The following is a 14,919-nucleotide window of genomic DNA, read 5'->3' on the forward strand; positions in this document are numbered from 1 at the left end:
ATGAAGAGAATCAATACCAAGGTTGATCATCCAATCTCCATTCAAGACTTAATCAAAACAATTGATCATATAAAGAAAGAGAATAAGGCCAATAACAAGAGGGAGATAAGAGAAAGAAGCAAAGCATTTACAAGCATATGAAGATGGGTGAGTGAAGATGAATATTCAAGCTCAAATGATGAGGGTCTCACCATCCACTCCTCCAAGAGAAGCTCTTCATCAAGGTCCTTATCATGCAAGTCATCATCGCACAGGTCATCACACAAGTGTCTTATAGCCAAAGGTATGAAAAGCGATGTAAGTGATGATGAATCCGATGAGAACTCATCCTCTCAAGAAGAAATTCTTGATTTAATTAATAAGTAACAAAGGGTAATTAAGAAACAATCAAAAGAGCTTAAGAAATTCAATGCACTTAATGACATTCATGCTACCTTTATTTTTAATTATGAATAATTATTGAGCAAATTTAATTTACTAAACAAGGAGAATGAAGAGCTTAAAGCTAAATTTGAGTGCATTGAATCTCAAACTAAGATCCCTTTGAAGCAATCTACCTCCCTATTTAATTTCAAATCTAAGGTAGATGCTTCCACTTCTTGTGATGATTTGATTGATTTATCTGTCTCACACCTTTGTAATGAGACATGTATTGATAATGTTGTTGCAGAATCATCTAATGAACTCATTGCATAAGAGAATGATGAGTTCAAGCAAGATGTAAAGAAGCTCAAGAATGACTTAGCAAGATTAAAAAGTCAAGAATCATGTCCAACCTCCTCAAGATAATCATGTTACCATAATGAAGAAGCTTGCGGAGGGGTCCACCATGATATGCTTCAAGTGCCATCGAAAATGTCATAAGTCCTTCCAATAGAAGGAAGTCAAGAACGAGATCAAGGAGAAGAAGAAGATCATGAACCTCTCCAGCAAGACCTTCAATATCTACATCAAGTCCAAGTACAAGATCAAGACCAAGAGCAATCACTACAAGCTCAAGAAGAAGAACAATGGTAAAGTAGTTGCATAAATGGTTAAGAGAAAGGACCAGGGTGGAACCAACTCATTTGGGTGTCCAAGGAAGTTATCACGAACATGAAGAGGCCCCAATCAGTTTTGGTTCCAAAGAAGACTTGAAATCCACGGTTCTTCGGGGGAGTTGAAAACTTAGCTCATAAGATAAAGTGAAGATTCAAGCAAAGAAGCAAATTATACAAGTTTGAGCACTTTGATGAAGATCATGATCATACCAAATATCCCTCATTCAAAGTTAAATGCGGTAATAGTAGCTAGATTTATATTCATGTATTTTATTTTGCATCTAGCACTTTGCCTTGTCTAGTGCATATTTTAATTTATTGCAATCCCTAGTGTAGGTTTTCATATGATATGTTGTTTGTGTGTTTCTCTTTCTTATGAGCAACCTACGTGATTCATTAGTTGTAGGTTACTTTTATGGCACTAGTTTTACAATTGGTATCATTTATATGCCATGAACCAATCTATAGGATAAATCCTCATTGTTATCAATAACAAGTGCATATCTCTCATAAGTATTCAACACTTGTATACACACATCTAGGGAGAGTATATCATATGGGTTGTGATTTTTAGACTAACACGTGTTTCAAGTAATATCTTTTGTATTCTCATAGAGTAATCAATAAGTTCTCGAAGGTATGCAATGCTTAAATGCTTCAATTGGTATCATTGTGAATTCATTTGTTCATTTATGCTATCTCCATGTATAACATGGCTTAAACTTCCATCTTGACATATTGTCTAATTATGTATATGTCTCTCTATTATCATATGTATGCACACATATAGGAGAATTTAAATCATATTATGTGAGTTTCATGAATTGTGATATGTGTGCTTTTATTTCAATTTGTACCATATTCTTGAAATATTATCCCTACAAGTGGTATCCCTTTAACTAGTATCATTTCATTGGATCATGATTTATGAAGCTCTCTTCCAAGTGCTCTAATGCTCTTCCTCGAGTTCAACATATGTTTGTAGCCATTTTTGAGATGTTGACAAAGGAAGAGAAGTTTAATGACCAAAGCAAGATGCATGTCTAGTGAAGAACAAGCAAATTCCAAGGTTGACAAAGGGGAACTATCTACATTTGGTATCAAAAGCATACAATGGAGAAGCTCTTATATGGGTTGATCAAGGGAGATAGTAGCAATACAGAAAAAGTGAGCCACAACAAAAGGGGACTAAGTGGTAAGAACACGCATCCAAGCAATGTGGTAAGGTTTTGTGCTCTTTACAATTGTATCATTTATTATTTGCCACTTTCTTGGTTGTGTTGTCATCAATCACCAAAAGAGGGAATTTGTAGCGAAAATGACCATATTAGGTCATTATTGTGATTTTGGTGATTAATGGCAACATAATCAATGTGACTAACATGATTGTCAATAATATATGTTAGTAGGTCTCATGAATGCAATATATGAAGAAGCCACCAAAGCCGAGACAAAGTTTGATTCAATTGGAGAAGTCCCACGGAAAATGACTACACCTGATAGTCCAGTGATACCAAAGGTATACATACCGGAGTATTTTTTAGAAGGGTGGAAAACTGAGATGAAATCAGTTTGCTCTCACTAGAAGGTCCGGTGCTTAAAAGTTTGTACACACCGGAGTGTTTTCACTCAAAGGAGAAAAGAAATGACTTCATCGGATAGTCCGATAATTTGTGTGCTCTACACACCAGAGCATTTAACAGAAGCTCTGCAACTGAAAGGTCAGGTGATGAAAAGACAATGCACACCGGAGTGTTTTCCTGAACTCAGAGAAGATGAAGTTATACACACCAGAAGGTTCAGTGATGAGAAGATCAATACACCGGACAGATGAATAGTAAAGAAGATGGTTTGTTCAAGATCAGGTATACACATCGGATTATCCGGTGATGGAGATGAAGTATACACCGGACTATCTAGTGTTCAGAAGTGGTTCTAAGTGGGTTCTAATGGCTAGTTTATGAGGTTATACACACTGGATGGTCCGGTACTTGTACTATTGTTGTCGCTAGGTCATCTAGTATTCACAGTAAAGTTGAGCCGTTGGAGCAACGGCTATTTGGCGAGTTTGAGGCTATAAATACTCATACACTTGGCCATTTGAAGGGATGGAGTCCAGAGAAGTCCATATACACTTGAGAAGACATCAAAGCCATCAAAGTACTAAAAGTATTCATCCAAGGTAATTAGCACACCATTAGAGAGTGATTAGTGCTATTAGGTCTAGAGAGAAGTGTTGCTAGGTGCTGCAATCTAGAGAGTGGATCAAGGAGTGATCCAACCCTGTATCGAGAGGTACGCTGGTGCCTTGGAGCCTTTGTGACTTGCCGGTAACTTGTTGACCCTCCGACTTGGTCTAGAGCGGCGACAAGAATTTGTCTTTGTAACTAAAGCTCTGAAGTGAAGACGGCGCATAAGTGACCGGAAGAGAGGTTAGTGGTGATACCTCACCTTGATGGTTTGGTGGCTCATCATGCTTGAGGCATTGTCTTGGCGACTTGGCAGCTCAAGAGCTGTGACTGGAAGAGACTTGGTAATCGGGAGCATATCCTTTGTGCAGCTCTAACATGGAATAGAGGTGGTTTGTGTGCCACCGATACCACGGGATAGAAATCCCTTATGCCGAGTTTGTTTCTCTACCTTATTTACATTTCGCATTTACATACTTACAATTTATCTTGCTAGAGTAGGTTATTATCCTCTTGAACGGTAGAGTAGATACACTAGATAAATCTAGAGTACATTTAGATAGAAATTGAGATAGGTTTATCTTATGAAGTTTTTGAAGCTATTAGTTTTTAAGTGTCCTAATTCACCCCTCTCTCCTCTTAGGATGTCACCGTTCCTCACACTTCTCTTGCAGAGGTGAAATCTGTCCTTCACAAACTTTCTCACGACTCACCACAAACGTGTTGGTGGCTTGGGATCAACTCCTAGCCATCTAGAAGTCATCAAACTCCAGGAGAAGAGAATGCAAAGACTAAAGCTTGGAGAGGACACATAGTGCTCAAAGATTAACTTTTGCTTCCTGGCACTCAAAGTCTCTTTTCAAATCGCTCTCAGAAGATGCAACACTTTCTTAGCAGATATAATGGCTTTTAGCTTTGGAGAGTGTTCTGATTCGAAATAGCAGGGTGAAATGGTTGGGAGGGAGAAGGGGTGTATAAATAGACACTTTCAAAAACTAGTTGTTGGACATCTTTTCCGCCCACATCGAAAATTTTGATCCCACCAATCGGAACATCCGATCAGTTCAAAACACCATATTTGAACTTCAAAACCCAACTCATGCCTAGTAAAAACAACATATCGGGACATCCAATAGTGATGGATCAGAACATCCAATGTAGGAATTAATTCGAAACCAAAAGGTCTATGTTCCTAAAAACCGGATGTTCTGACCCTAATCGGAACATCCGATCCTTTTAACTCAAGACCGAGAACCCTATGGTTGGCAAAGTTAGACTATCCGACCCACATCAAACTTCCGATGAAAACATCAGAACATCCAATGTTAAAAAAAAACTTCCAAACCGAGAACCCTATATCCTAAAATTTCGAACTTTCTGACTGCATTGGAACATCCGATATTTATGTTGGAACATCCGACTTCACTAAGAGCGCTTAGACTCGGTGTTCGTGTTGTGAACTTATGTCGCTTTCTAAACTAGGTGCAGATATCCTTTTTAGCACTAAGTTCATGTCCAAATCACAATGTTGCACCCCTCTTAATAGTATGATGATCATATACTCAAATTCAAAAACAAAAAGAGTACTTTAAAGAGTAAAACCATTCGCTATTTTCTTTCTTCAATTTTTAGGGGTCGCCAACGTCGCTTACATCAATGGGTCTTTTACCTATTCAAATACTTATTGAATATATTAGTCATTTAATCGTTTGTCGTCAATCATCAAAACCCACATAAGGGGCCTAGATACACCTTCAGCAAGGAATCCACGTTAAGGAGCAACGAGGTGAGGCAGGGCACGGTGGTGAGGTCATGGCAAGAAGAAGAGGGCATAAGGTTCAATTTGCGTCGGTTGTCACGTCGAAAAGAGAAAAATTTGCCACGTGGCAGACAAAAGGTGCTCAAAGTTGCAAAGGAGTAAAGGTTTTGTAGGGACTAGATGTCTTTTGGGCAAAGAAGTTGCCATCCGTAATGGTGGCAAAAAAAGAGTAAATTTCATTTTTGATTACGTATTAGTGTATTTGGTACACTTTGAACCATATATTTGATGCTAATATTTTAATTTGCACCATGTTTAAGGAATTGATAATTGATTATGCTCACATGATGAGTAGTTTCATCCACCTCAGCTCTACGTATTAACCTGGGAGCGTAAACCATTATTTTTAGACCAAGTTTCCTTCCTCTCAATTCATTCACCGTTGTCCACTTTCCTTGTGTCTTAAGTTTCTAGAGCTGCCTCTTCATATCGCGTAAGATGGTTTCGAGTTTATGGCACCGCTGACCATCCAAAAAGTCAACATCTACATGTAATATGACCCTCTGATTACATATTCACTAGTATTACGGAGATAGGCATTGGACCGATAACGAGGCAGACATGGTTGAGATGGTGCATGCAACAACTTGTGGCGGTGGTATCAGTGAGGAATATAAAAAGTTTATCAGCGGCGGCCTTTGGACTATAGAGGTCTGATACGGGGAGACAGCTTTAGCAACTTAAAACCAAATAGGAAGTAGGCAATGAACAATGAATTAAAAAGAAGAAAACTTGAACTGAAAACAACAATCCATCCTTTCAGTTAAATCCGTAAAGCTAATATGGATAGAACTGTGCATCATATGAGCATGATCAAAGACTCGATCTTTAAACACGGTGCAAATTGAAAAATTAGCCTCAAATATATGATTCAAAATAAACCAAATACACTAACATATAGTTCAACATGAAATTTGCTCAAAAATTAATCAACCCTGATATACGTACTAACAGAACGGCCAACTACGTTACTACTCGCATACTGTAGCACAACTAATGTAGTACAGCGTAGTGTAGCAACGCCTTGGTCGTACGCATAGCATTTTAATCGGAAAAAGCGTTCGTCAGTTACAACTCATCACCGTCGCAGATCGCGATTGGTACCGCCGCCGCTCCAAAACCCCCAATCCCCTTCCCCTTCCTCACCTATGGCGCAGCCCGTCCCTGACCATCCGCCGGCGGCGGCGATGACGGTGGCGGAGCTGGAGGTCGCCATCGCTGCCCTCCCTGCTAAGAAGGACGCCCTGCGCGAGGCCTTCGATCGCCTCGCCGCCTGCTCGCCCTTCCCGCTCCCCTTCGCTTGGGAGGACCTCGACGCCCACATATCCTCGCTCCAGTCGTCCATCTCGCTGCGCTTCCGCCAGCTCCGGGTCCTCGAGGCCGGCCGCCCCGCCCCCGCCGTTCCCGCGCCGGCGGAAACCCTCGACGACGGGAAGACCAAGAACCAGGACCAGGAAGAGGAAGCCAGTGAGGAGGAAGAGTGGGAAGAGGTAGAGGAGGTGGTGGATGAGGAGATGCAGGAAACCGACGACGAGATGGACAAGAACCAGGAGGGGGAGATGAACAAGGCCGACGATAATATGGGCAACGATAGAAAGGACGACAAGGAGGCCAGAGAGCAGGAGGAAGAAGAAGTTGAGGAGGAGGAAGAAATTGAGGAGGAAGAGGAAGTTGAGGAGGATAAGGAAGAGGAGGAGGCCGACGACAAGATTGGCAATAAGACCGAGGACGAGAAGGAGGCTATAGAGGAGGAGGTGGCCAGTGAGAAGGAAGAGCAGGATGCTGACGATGAGGTGGCCAATGAGGAGCAGAATACCCAAGATGATATGAAGGTGTCGAAGGACAAGGAGGAGTCTTACGAGGAGCAGGACACTGACATGGATGAGGTGGTGGCCAAGAAGGCGTCTGCAGTGCAGGTCAAGGGGCACGAGGCTTGCGGGGAGGAGCAGGAGGAAGAAGAAGAGTCTCAAGAGGAGGAGCAATGCGCCAAAAATGCTAATAAGACTCCTCCAGATGCCAGTAAGGATCTTGTGGCAGCATGCGCAAGCATGAACATCAGAAAGCTTGTCAAGTTTGTGTGCAACAGCATCACGCTCAGGCAAGAGTTCCCTGTTGCGATGCGCCATGCACCAGATGCCGCAGCACTCGCCCTCCATGTAGTTAAGTTATTCCTACACAACAACAAGCTCAAAACCAACAAGGTCTGGGGGAAATGCGTGGGGCTAATTCAGTGTGTACCTGCGGCGGCTGCGAAGCCTTCTGTAGACACTTTAGAGCAGGCCAAGCGGGTGGCAAAGGATTGGAAGGAGATGATTGAGAAGCCCAGGAGTTATGGGGACCTTGGCGTCCTGGCCTCATGGGGCCTCCTCTACTTCCTCATCTCCTATGACATTGTATCGGAATTTGACACCAATGAGATAATGCGTCTATTTGGTACTGTCCCACGCAAACAGCTGAAAAACAACACCAGACATCTCTGCAAGGGTCTTGGGCTCGCTGATAGGATCACAGGTATGAATGCATCTTTCTCCATTCTTAGTTATAATGTTTGTACTTCTGCGGTTCTGCTCAATCTATGCTAGGCGAACATGATATGTTGATGTTATCAGTTCTTGTTTCCCCTGCTGTACACTTAACAGGTGCTGTGTATATAGTGCCTTTGATCTTTAATAAGAGAATCAGTAATGAATCCCTCCATGTAAGATGCATAAGTTGTACCCCCTCTTTCTGGCAACAGTGAACAAACATGCATGGAAATGAATAATGCAGCCCGGTCCTTGGCAAACTAGGTCGGGAGAAAGTGCTGCTATGTTTTCTTATGTCACATGATAGCACCATAAAAACTTGACTAAATAAAGATCACTCTTGCAAAGGTTTCGAAAATGCGGCTGCCTGGCTGTACTTCCACAATAGGTCGAATGAAACATGAGAAAAATTTTGTGCGAATTTTTGAATGAGTTGTGACAAAGACCAGTTGAAGAGGCTGTAATATCTGCCCATCAATTCGTTATTTAATCCAGAGTTTTCTTATGGTCATGCATGCTTGTTTTTGCACTAATGCTAGACATTTACACGGTAGAATATGGCAGAAGTACATCTTAAGATAAACTGAATCACGAATAAAATATTATAGTAAATGTGGAGCTATTCTGATCCATCTTTTGGTTTAGTAACTAATCCCATGGTACTTGAAATTTTGTAAACCTCTGACTTGCTTCAAACACTCAGTAATTATTCTTAATAAATCATGTGCAAAGCTATTGAGAGATGCACAGAGGACCAGTTGATGCAAACCTAATTTCAAAAGTTATGTTTGTGTGTTTTACCTAGCGAATGTCACTGCTTTTGCATAATTATTTTGCAAGCGTTTGATCTCGGACTCCCATCCTCTGACACTATGGAACTGTTCACAGTAAAACTTTCATCAGTATATTAAACTATTTATTAATGTTAAATTATCGAGTCCCTGCACTTTTTTTCTTATTTCTAGACACAGTACCTTTAGTACAACATCGACAGCAGTAGCTCAGAGATGACCAAGTGGTGGATCTCAATCATTGTGATCTATCTGCCCTGACTTTCTGCATTGAACACTGTAAAAATTAGTTGGAACTTTAGACAAAATGATTGTCACTAACTTCTTTTGAATTACTGACACACCTTTTGGTTATTGTTGCAGAAATGTATGGATATTCCTTTCTTCTTTCGGAGGTGTTTGTCTCCTGATAGATCTTTAACCACATTGCATGATTGATAAGATCAATCTACAATATATGCAAAATGCTGTAACCAATAATATAGTCTTTTTAGAAATGAAATTATCTCTATAATATGGGACCTGCTAGACTTGAGAATGATGTGTCAGTCATTAAATCACTTGCACCTTTTTTGTGCACTGCAAGGTCCTTCGGTGTTGTGCCTTCATGAGCCTGTTCATTGGGTGAGCACTTGCCATGCTCCCCATCACTGCCATCCTGTAAAACTTGCTAAATTTTTTTGTGAATGCTGTGACCAAAATGACATTTTGTTCAGTGAATCTCACATGATATCGGTTCAAGTATTATAATTTATAATCTTATATTAATGGATATACTCAGTACTTGAATTGTTGCCTCCTTAGTAACTATATCACTATACACATCAGATGATAATGTGGTCTGTAACTATATCAATATCACTATACAATATTAACTGTACTGGCCTCTATTTGTAGACAAATTTTTCGAGAGTTGTAGACATTTGTCTCCATGACTCCACCTTATTTGTGGTGCAAGGTCGGTCTGTTCACATTTTTCCTTCATCATTTTTGCAGACTTAATTGATTATTTGATTGGAAATGGACAAGATCTGGATGCTGTACACTTGGCACATGTTTTTAATTTGGTGGACAAGTATCCTCCAGTTTCTCTTCTGAAAGGATACCTTGAAAAGTCAAAACAGACTGTTATGGAGATATTTGAGAAGAATATGACACGCAAGTCCCAGGTATGCACTACTCTTTCGAAATCAATTAGATGCCTTAATGGTGGAATAGTTTTCTAATTTACATTATAATAATGTGGTTGTACCAGCCAATTCCATGTAAAATAGTAGGGAAATAGGAAATTAAATGTTTTCTTACACTAGAGCTGTTGGAGTGATCCTTACAAAGATTCAGAATTTTGGAACAGGTTCTATTCTTGTGGAGACAAATATCCATCTCAAATAGTCAGCTATATTACTTTGTTTTATGTTAGTTTAATGATTTTGCATCTACATATGTGCAGAATCAAGTTATAGCAAAGGAGGTTGATAGTCTAAGAGTTGCACAGAATGTAGTTAAACAGCATATCACTGATTCAAGCCAAAGCAGTATTATTTTGGTGGAAATTAAAAATCTATTAGATGATTATGCAAAGAAGAAGCGAGGTTTAGCAAATGCCTCTACCGCCTCAACTTCAAATTCGCAGCAGCAGGAAAAGCAGAGTTATAAGAAGCGCAAGAAAGAAGAGCAGGAGCAGGAGCAGGAGCAGCACAATGGACAAGAGAGCCAGCAGCAAGGGCAACAAACTAAGCCAGGAGAGAAGCTGGAGCAGAAACAAAATAAGCCACAACAGAAGCAGCAGAAACAAGAAAATAAGTCGCAACAGCAACACTTGAAACGGCCAAGGCAATTTACTCCAAAGTTACCAACATCGGTTACTCCTGCGATTCCGAACATGGCACACAGAGGCCACTTTGGCCATCCACCATATACCGCAATGCCTGGAGTTCACAGTTATCCTACGCAACCAAGTTGGCCTGGAGTTCAAGGTGTGCAGTTTGCGCCGCAACTTGGAGCACCTCAGCACATACTACCGTTTAATCCCTTCTACCCTCATCCACACTATCCAATGTAGCATTGAGTTGCTGAGTGAAACACAGATTATACATAGAAGTTCAGAGAAATAACCTGATATTGTTTCGTTTCCTTGCTACTGGATTTGTGTTTCTTCTAACCGCCGGATGCTGTAGTCCATACTGTACTACAGCGCCTTTTTGGCGATATCCGTACAGTTTTGTTCGTGTATGTATCACTTATCGGTTGCTTGCAATAGTGTTGTTAGAGAGCTTTTGTAATCTTTCTTTCGGAAATAACTTCTTTTAATCTATTGAATGCATGTCTGAGCATTGGAGCATGGTATGGTACTATGGTAGCAGCTATGATGTTGGAATGTTAAATCGGAACCCAGGTGTGTCACCCAGGCATTGAACCCAGGCGGGTTCGGCTAACCACCCGAGCCTTACCACCGTGCCTTTGCATCTCTTTCTATTTTTTCAGTAGCGGCGATGGCTTGAGGCCCATTGGGCCCAATTGAGGTCATAGGCCCGTTGCTAACTGTGGTAGCTGAGGCCCATGCTCTTCTACTAACGCACGCAACCAATGTGTGTGATGTGTACAACTCGCAAGCCTCAAGTGGAAGCAGGACTCGTGAACCGACTGGGAGAAATGGTGATGTCTCCAAAACCCCAACCAACCACCACTGCATCGTCTCCATGCTCTCCTCCCCTGCTAGCTCCAACCCAACCCCCAATGACGACGAGGGTGGACCTGGAAGCAGCCATCGTCGTGTAACGTCGGTGGTAACCGGAATGAGAGCAGAACATTCCAACAGAAAGGAGAGGCGAAGAAGAGAGAGGGTAGAGGTTTTGGGAGGAAGTTTACTTTTCCATTCAATAAACCTTCCAGTAGTAATACACCGGGTTTATATACCACCTAACCACATAGTCTCACGAGTCAGTCACAAAAGCACAAACATCATTAGCACATCGAACACCCATGTGCCAGAAACGCAATGATGGCGTAAATGTCATAGCCGCCTTCTACCGCTTGCTTCACCGGTCACTGGCTATGACAAGGCCTCCCCCTTGGGAACCAGCTTGTCCCTGAAAGTGCATCTACGCCCTCTAAGTGGGTTTTGGCTTATTGATGACAAAATGATTAAGGATCTAGTATGTTTATCTAAGTCATGAACAGGTTTAAGTCTAAGTTGAGAAGACATATGCCGTTTGACGCCCGTCGAAAAGAAAGGAGAAGAAACTAGGAGTACTCAATAGGATTTAAATTCTTTTATTTTTGAAATTGAGTTTAGGATAGCCGCTCTATTAAGAGGGTTGCATTTGATTGCTTGATTAGTATCTCAATGCTCAAGATATTCTTTAGAACCAACAAGTTGAGAGACACACTCACCCACGGACACCGGGTTAGTTTTGCATAGTCCACTGAGTCCGGAGTCTCCGGTGTTCACCGGATACTCCGGTACTCAGTATTTAGTTCAGAGTCTCCGAGGTAGACTCCGGCAGAGGGTGCTCGGTTCCGATTTATTTTTGTTGAAAAAGACCGGAGTCTCCGGTGTTCACCGGATACTCCGGTAGTTGGTGAGTTTTAAGGCTGGAGTCTCCGAGGGAGACTCCGCCAGAGGTCAATCGGTTAGGTCTTTATTTTTATTGAAAAAGACCGGAGTCTCCGGTGTTCACCGGATACTCCGGTAGGAGAAAATGTTTTAACCGGAGTCTCCGAGGGAGACTCCGGCAGGGGTGTCTCAGTTAGCATTTATTCTTTTTGATAAAAAGACCGGAGTCTCCGGTGTTCACAGGATACTCTGGTACCTGGAGAGGCTGGAGGGTCCGGCAAGTCTCCGGACTTAGTATATTCGATAGCCCTGTCAGGACCGGAGACTCCGGTAACTTAACAGAATTGTAACGGCTAGTTCTGACACGTTCTGTGACCGTTCTGACGCCGTTTTTGGATTTGGGACCGGATACTCCGGTGTTCACCGGATACTCCGGTCAGGTCTGACAGAACAGTAACGGTTAGTTTTTGAGAGAGGGCTATAAATACTCCTACACCCCTTGGCATTAAATGCTTGCTGTTGTTGGTGAACTCTAGACTCCTTGAGCATTCTAAGAGCATTCAAAGTCCATCCAACCACCTCTAGTGCAAAGTTTGCAAAATTTAGTGAGTTTGGGTTTGGAGTGAGATTAAGCCACTTGAGCATTGAGTTCTTCCTCGAGCATTCGCTGTGATCTTTACTCTTGAAGCTTTGTGCTTCTAGACGGCAAGGCGTCGCCCGTAGAGCACCCAATCTTTGTGGAGTGCCACGGGAAGTTTGTAATCAACTTCAAATTGAGTAAGGAAATTCTAGCTTGATCTTTGTGGTCGCTAGAAGAGGATAGGATTGGAAAAGACCCGACTCTTTGTGAGCTCCTAAACGGAGATGTAGGCACTTCTTTGTGAGGTGGCCGAACTCCAGGATAAATCTCTCGGGTTCTTATTTGTGCAATTTACTTAATCGTGTGAATTTGTGAATTTACATATAAGTTGCCTTAGTGATCATCTTGCTAGTATTAATTCATAGTTGTTCTTGATTTCCTGTATAGACTGGAGACTCCGGACTAGACCGGATACTCCGGACCAGAATGGAGTATCCGACCTTCTCCGGAGTATCCGGTAGTTTTAATCCGCTGTTTTAGTTTTAATTTTCAGAAAAGCCTATTCACCCCCCTCTAGGCACTTTCAATTGGTATCAGAACCTAACCTCCTACAAGGCTTCACCGCTTAGAGGGAATTATAATGTCGACATCCGGAAGTCTGAGGGGTTTTAAAGATGATCCATCAAAGAATGATGACGGTAATGGTAAAGGAAAGGGAAGTAAAATTCCTTTCAATTATGATCATTTAAATTCTTCAAGCAACTATATCTCTGTGCCTTCCGGGCGTGCACCATTTTTCGATGGTACATATTATGCCGCTTGGAGGCACAAAATGAAAATACATTTAATCTCTCTTCATCCTAGTATTTGGAAGATTGTTTACACAGGATTTGAGTTGTCGGAGGAAGATCAAGAGCTCACCTCAAGTGAAGAACAAAATATGCACCGCAATGCTCAAGCCACAAGTGTATTGCTTAGTGCCTTGAGTCCGGAAGAATTCAATAAAGTGGATGGACTTGAAGAAGCCAAGCAAATTTGGGATACTCTTCAAGTTTCTCATGAAGGGGCAACAAGCGTAAGAGAATCCAAGATAGAGCTGCTTGAGGGCAAGCTAGGAAGATTTGTGATGGAAGATCATGAAACTCCTCAAGCCATGTATGATTGGATGATGGTGCTTGTGAACAAGCTAAGAGGGCTCAGGAGTGAGGACATTGATGATCACAAAGTGGTAAAGAGATTGCTTAGAGCATTTGCTCCTAGAAACCCTACTTTAGTGACACTCCTCCGAGAGAGAAGGGACTACAAGAGGCTTACACCAAGCGATATGCTTGGAAGGATCCTTGCTCATGAGCTTATGGAAGAAGAAGTAAATGAAGTGAAGATTCATGCCAAACAAAGCTCAACCTCCAAGAACAAGGAGGTTGCATTCAAGGCAAGCCAAAGCAAGCAAGCTCAAGAATCAAGTACAAGTGAATTCTTCTTTGTTGACGTTGTCCTCTTCTGCGTTGTCCGTCTCCTCTCCCTTCTGTGTTGCCGGCTATTTTAAGTACTCGTTGGCCACGACATGCCCCGAACGGAAAGGAGGGGGCTCGAGTTCCGAGACGCCATAAATGGAAAGGGCATCGTCATTTCTTCTGGGTGAAGTGACCGAGGGTGGAAAATGCATCGCACGCCCGTTCGCCCGTCACCATAAATGCCCTGGCAACGGGCGCCATGGAGAGGGCCCACCGGGTAGCCGCGGAGCAACCTGGCGTGCTCGCCCTGTCTTGTTCTTCTGCCACAGCAGCGCGGCAGACGGAACACCTTGGTCCTCACGACGTTATCCTGAGACAAGCGGGATGGCACGGGACGGGACCTGTGCAATTAATGACCCCACGCCTCTCTGCCAAAACATGGCAGGAACTGACACTGAGCGCGGCGGGAGCAGTTGGAGGTGTCAGGCCACGCACGCTCATTAAATGCGTCCTCGGACCTCTAGCTGGCTGACACCTCATCGGCAGGCCCCTCAGGGGCCCTTATGAGTCGTCGGGGTACCGAGTGCTCGGGGGTAGTATTCATATCCCCGAGCACTCTCCCGAGAATGCCTATCCTTGTCTTCGGGGTGCCGGGTGCTCGGTGGTACTGTTCACTTCCCTGAGCACTTTCCCCCGAGTACTCTTGCATGGACCTTCGGGGAACCGAGTGCTCGGGGGCTGCCACGCGCAGCCCCGAGCACTCTCTCCCAAGTACTCTTGCACGGACCTTAGGGGAACCGAGTGCTCGGGGGCCGCCGCTCGCGGCCCCGAGCACTCTCTCCCGGAACTTAGCTCTGCTGATCGTTGGGGGACTAGGGTGCTCGGGGGGGACCGGGCACCTCTCCGAGCACTTCCTTCCCGGTACTTGGACTCCGTGGATCATCAGGGAACTGGGGTACTCGGGG

The 14,919-nt window shown here is 43.0% G+C and overlaps 1 protein-coding gene across 1 annotated transcript; it reads left to right on the forward strand.

Moving 5' to 3' along the window:
* Positions 1–5,609: 5,609 nt before the first annotated feature.
* On the forward strand, positions 5,610–10,504 carry LOC133910666 (uncharacterized). The gene is made up of 4 exons (XM_062352981.1): positions 5,610–5,699; positions 6,089–7,559; positions 9,361–9,533; positions 9,815–10,504. Exons 1-4 carry the CDS (start codon positions 5,610–5,612, stop codon positions 10,424–10,426), a joined length of 2,346 nt encoding a protein of 781 aa, XP_062208965.1. The 3' UTR covers positions 10,427–10,504.
* The last annotated feature ends 4,415 nt before the right edge of the window (positions 10,505–14,919 follow it).

This window comes from Phragmites australis, chromosome 3, assembly GCF_958298935.1.
Source record: "Phragmites australis chromosome 3, lpPhrAust1.1, whole genome shotgun sequence".
NCBI lineage: Eukaryota > Viridiplantae > Streptophyta > Magnoliopsida > Poales > Poaceae > Phragmites > Phragmites australis.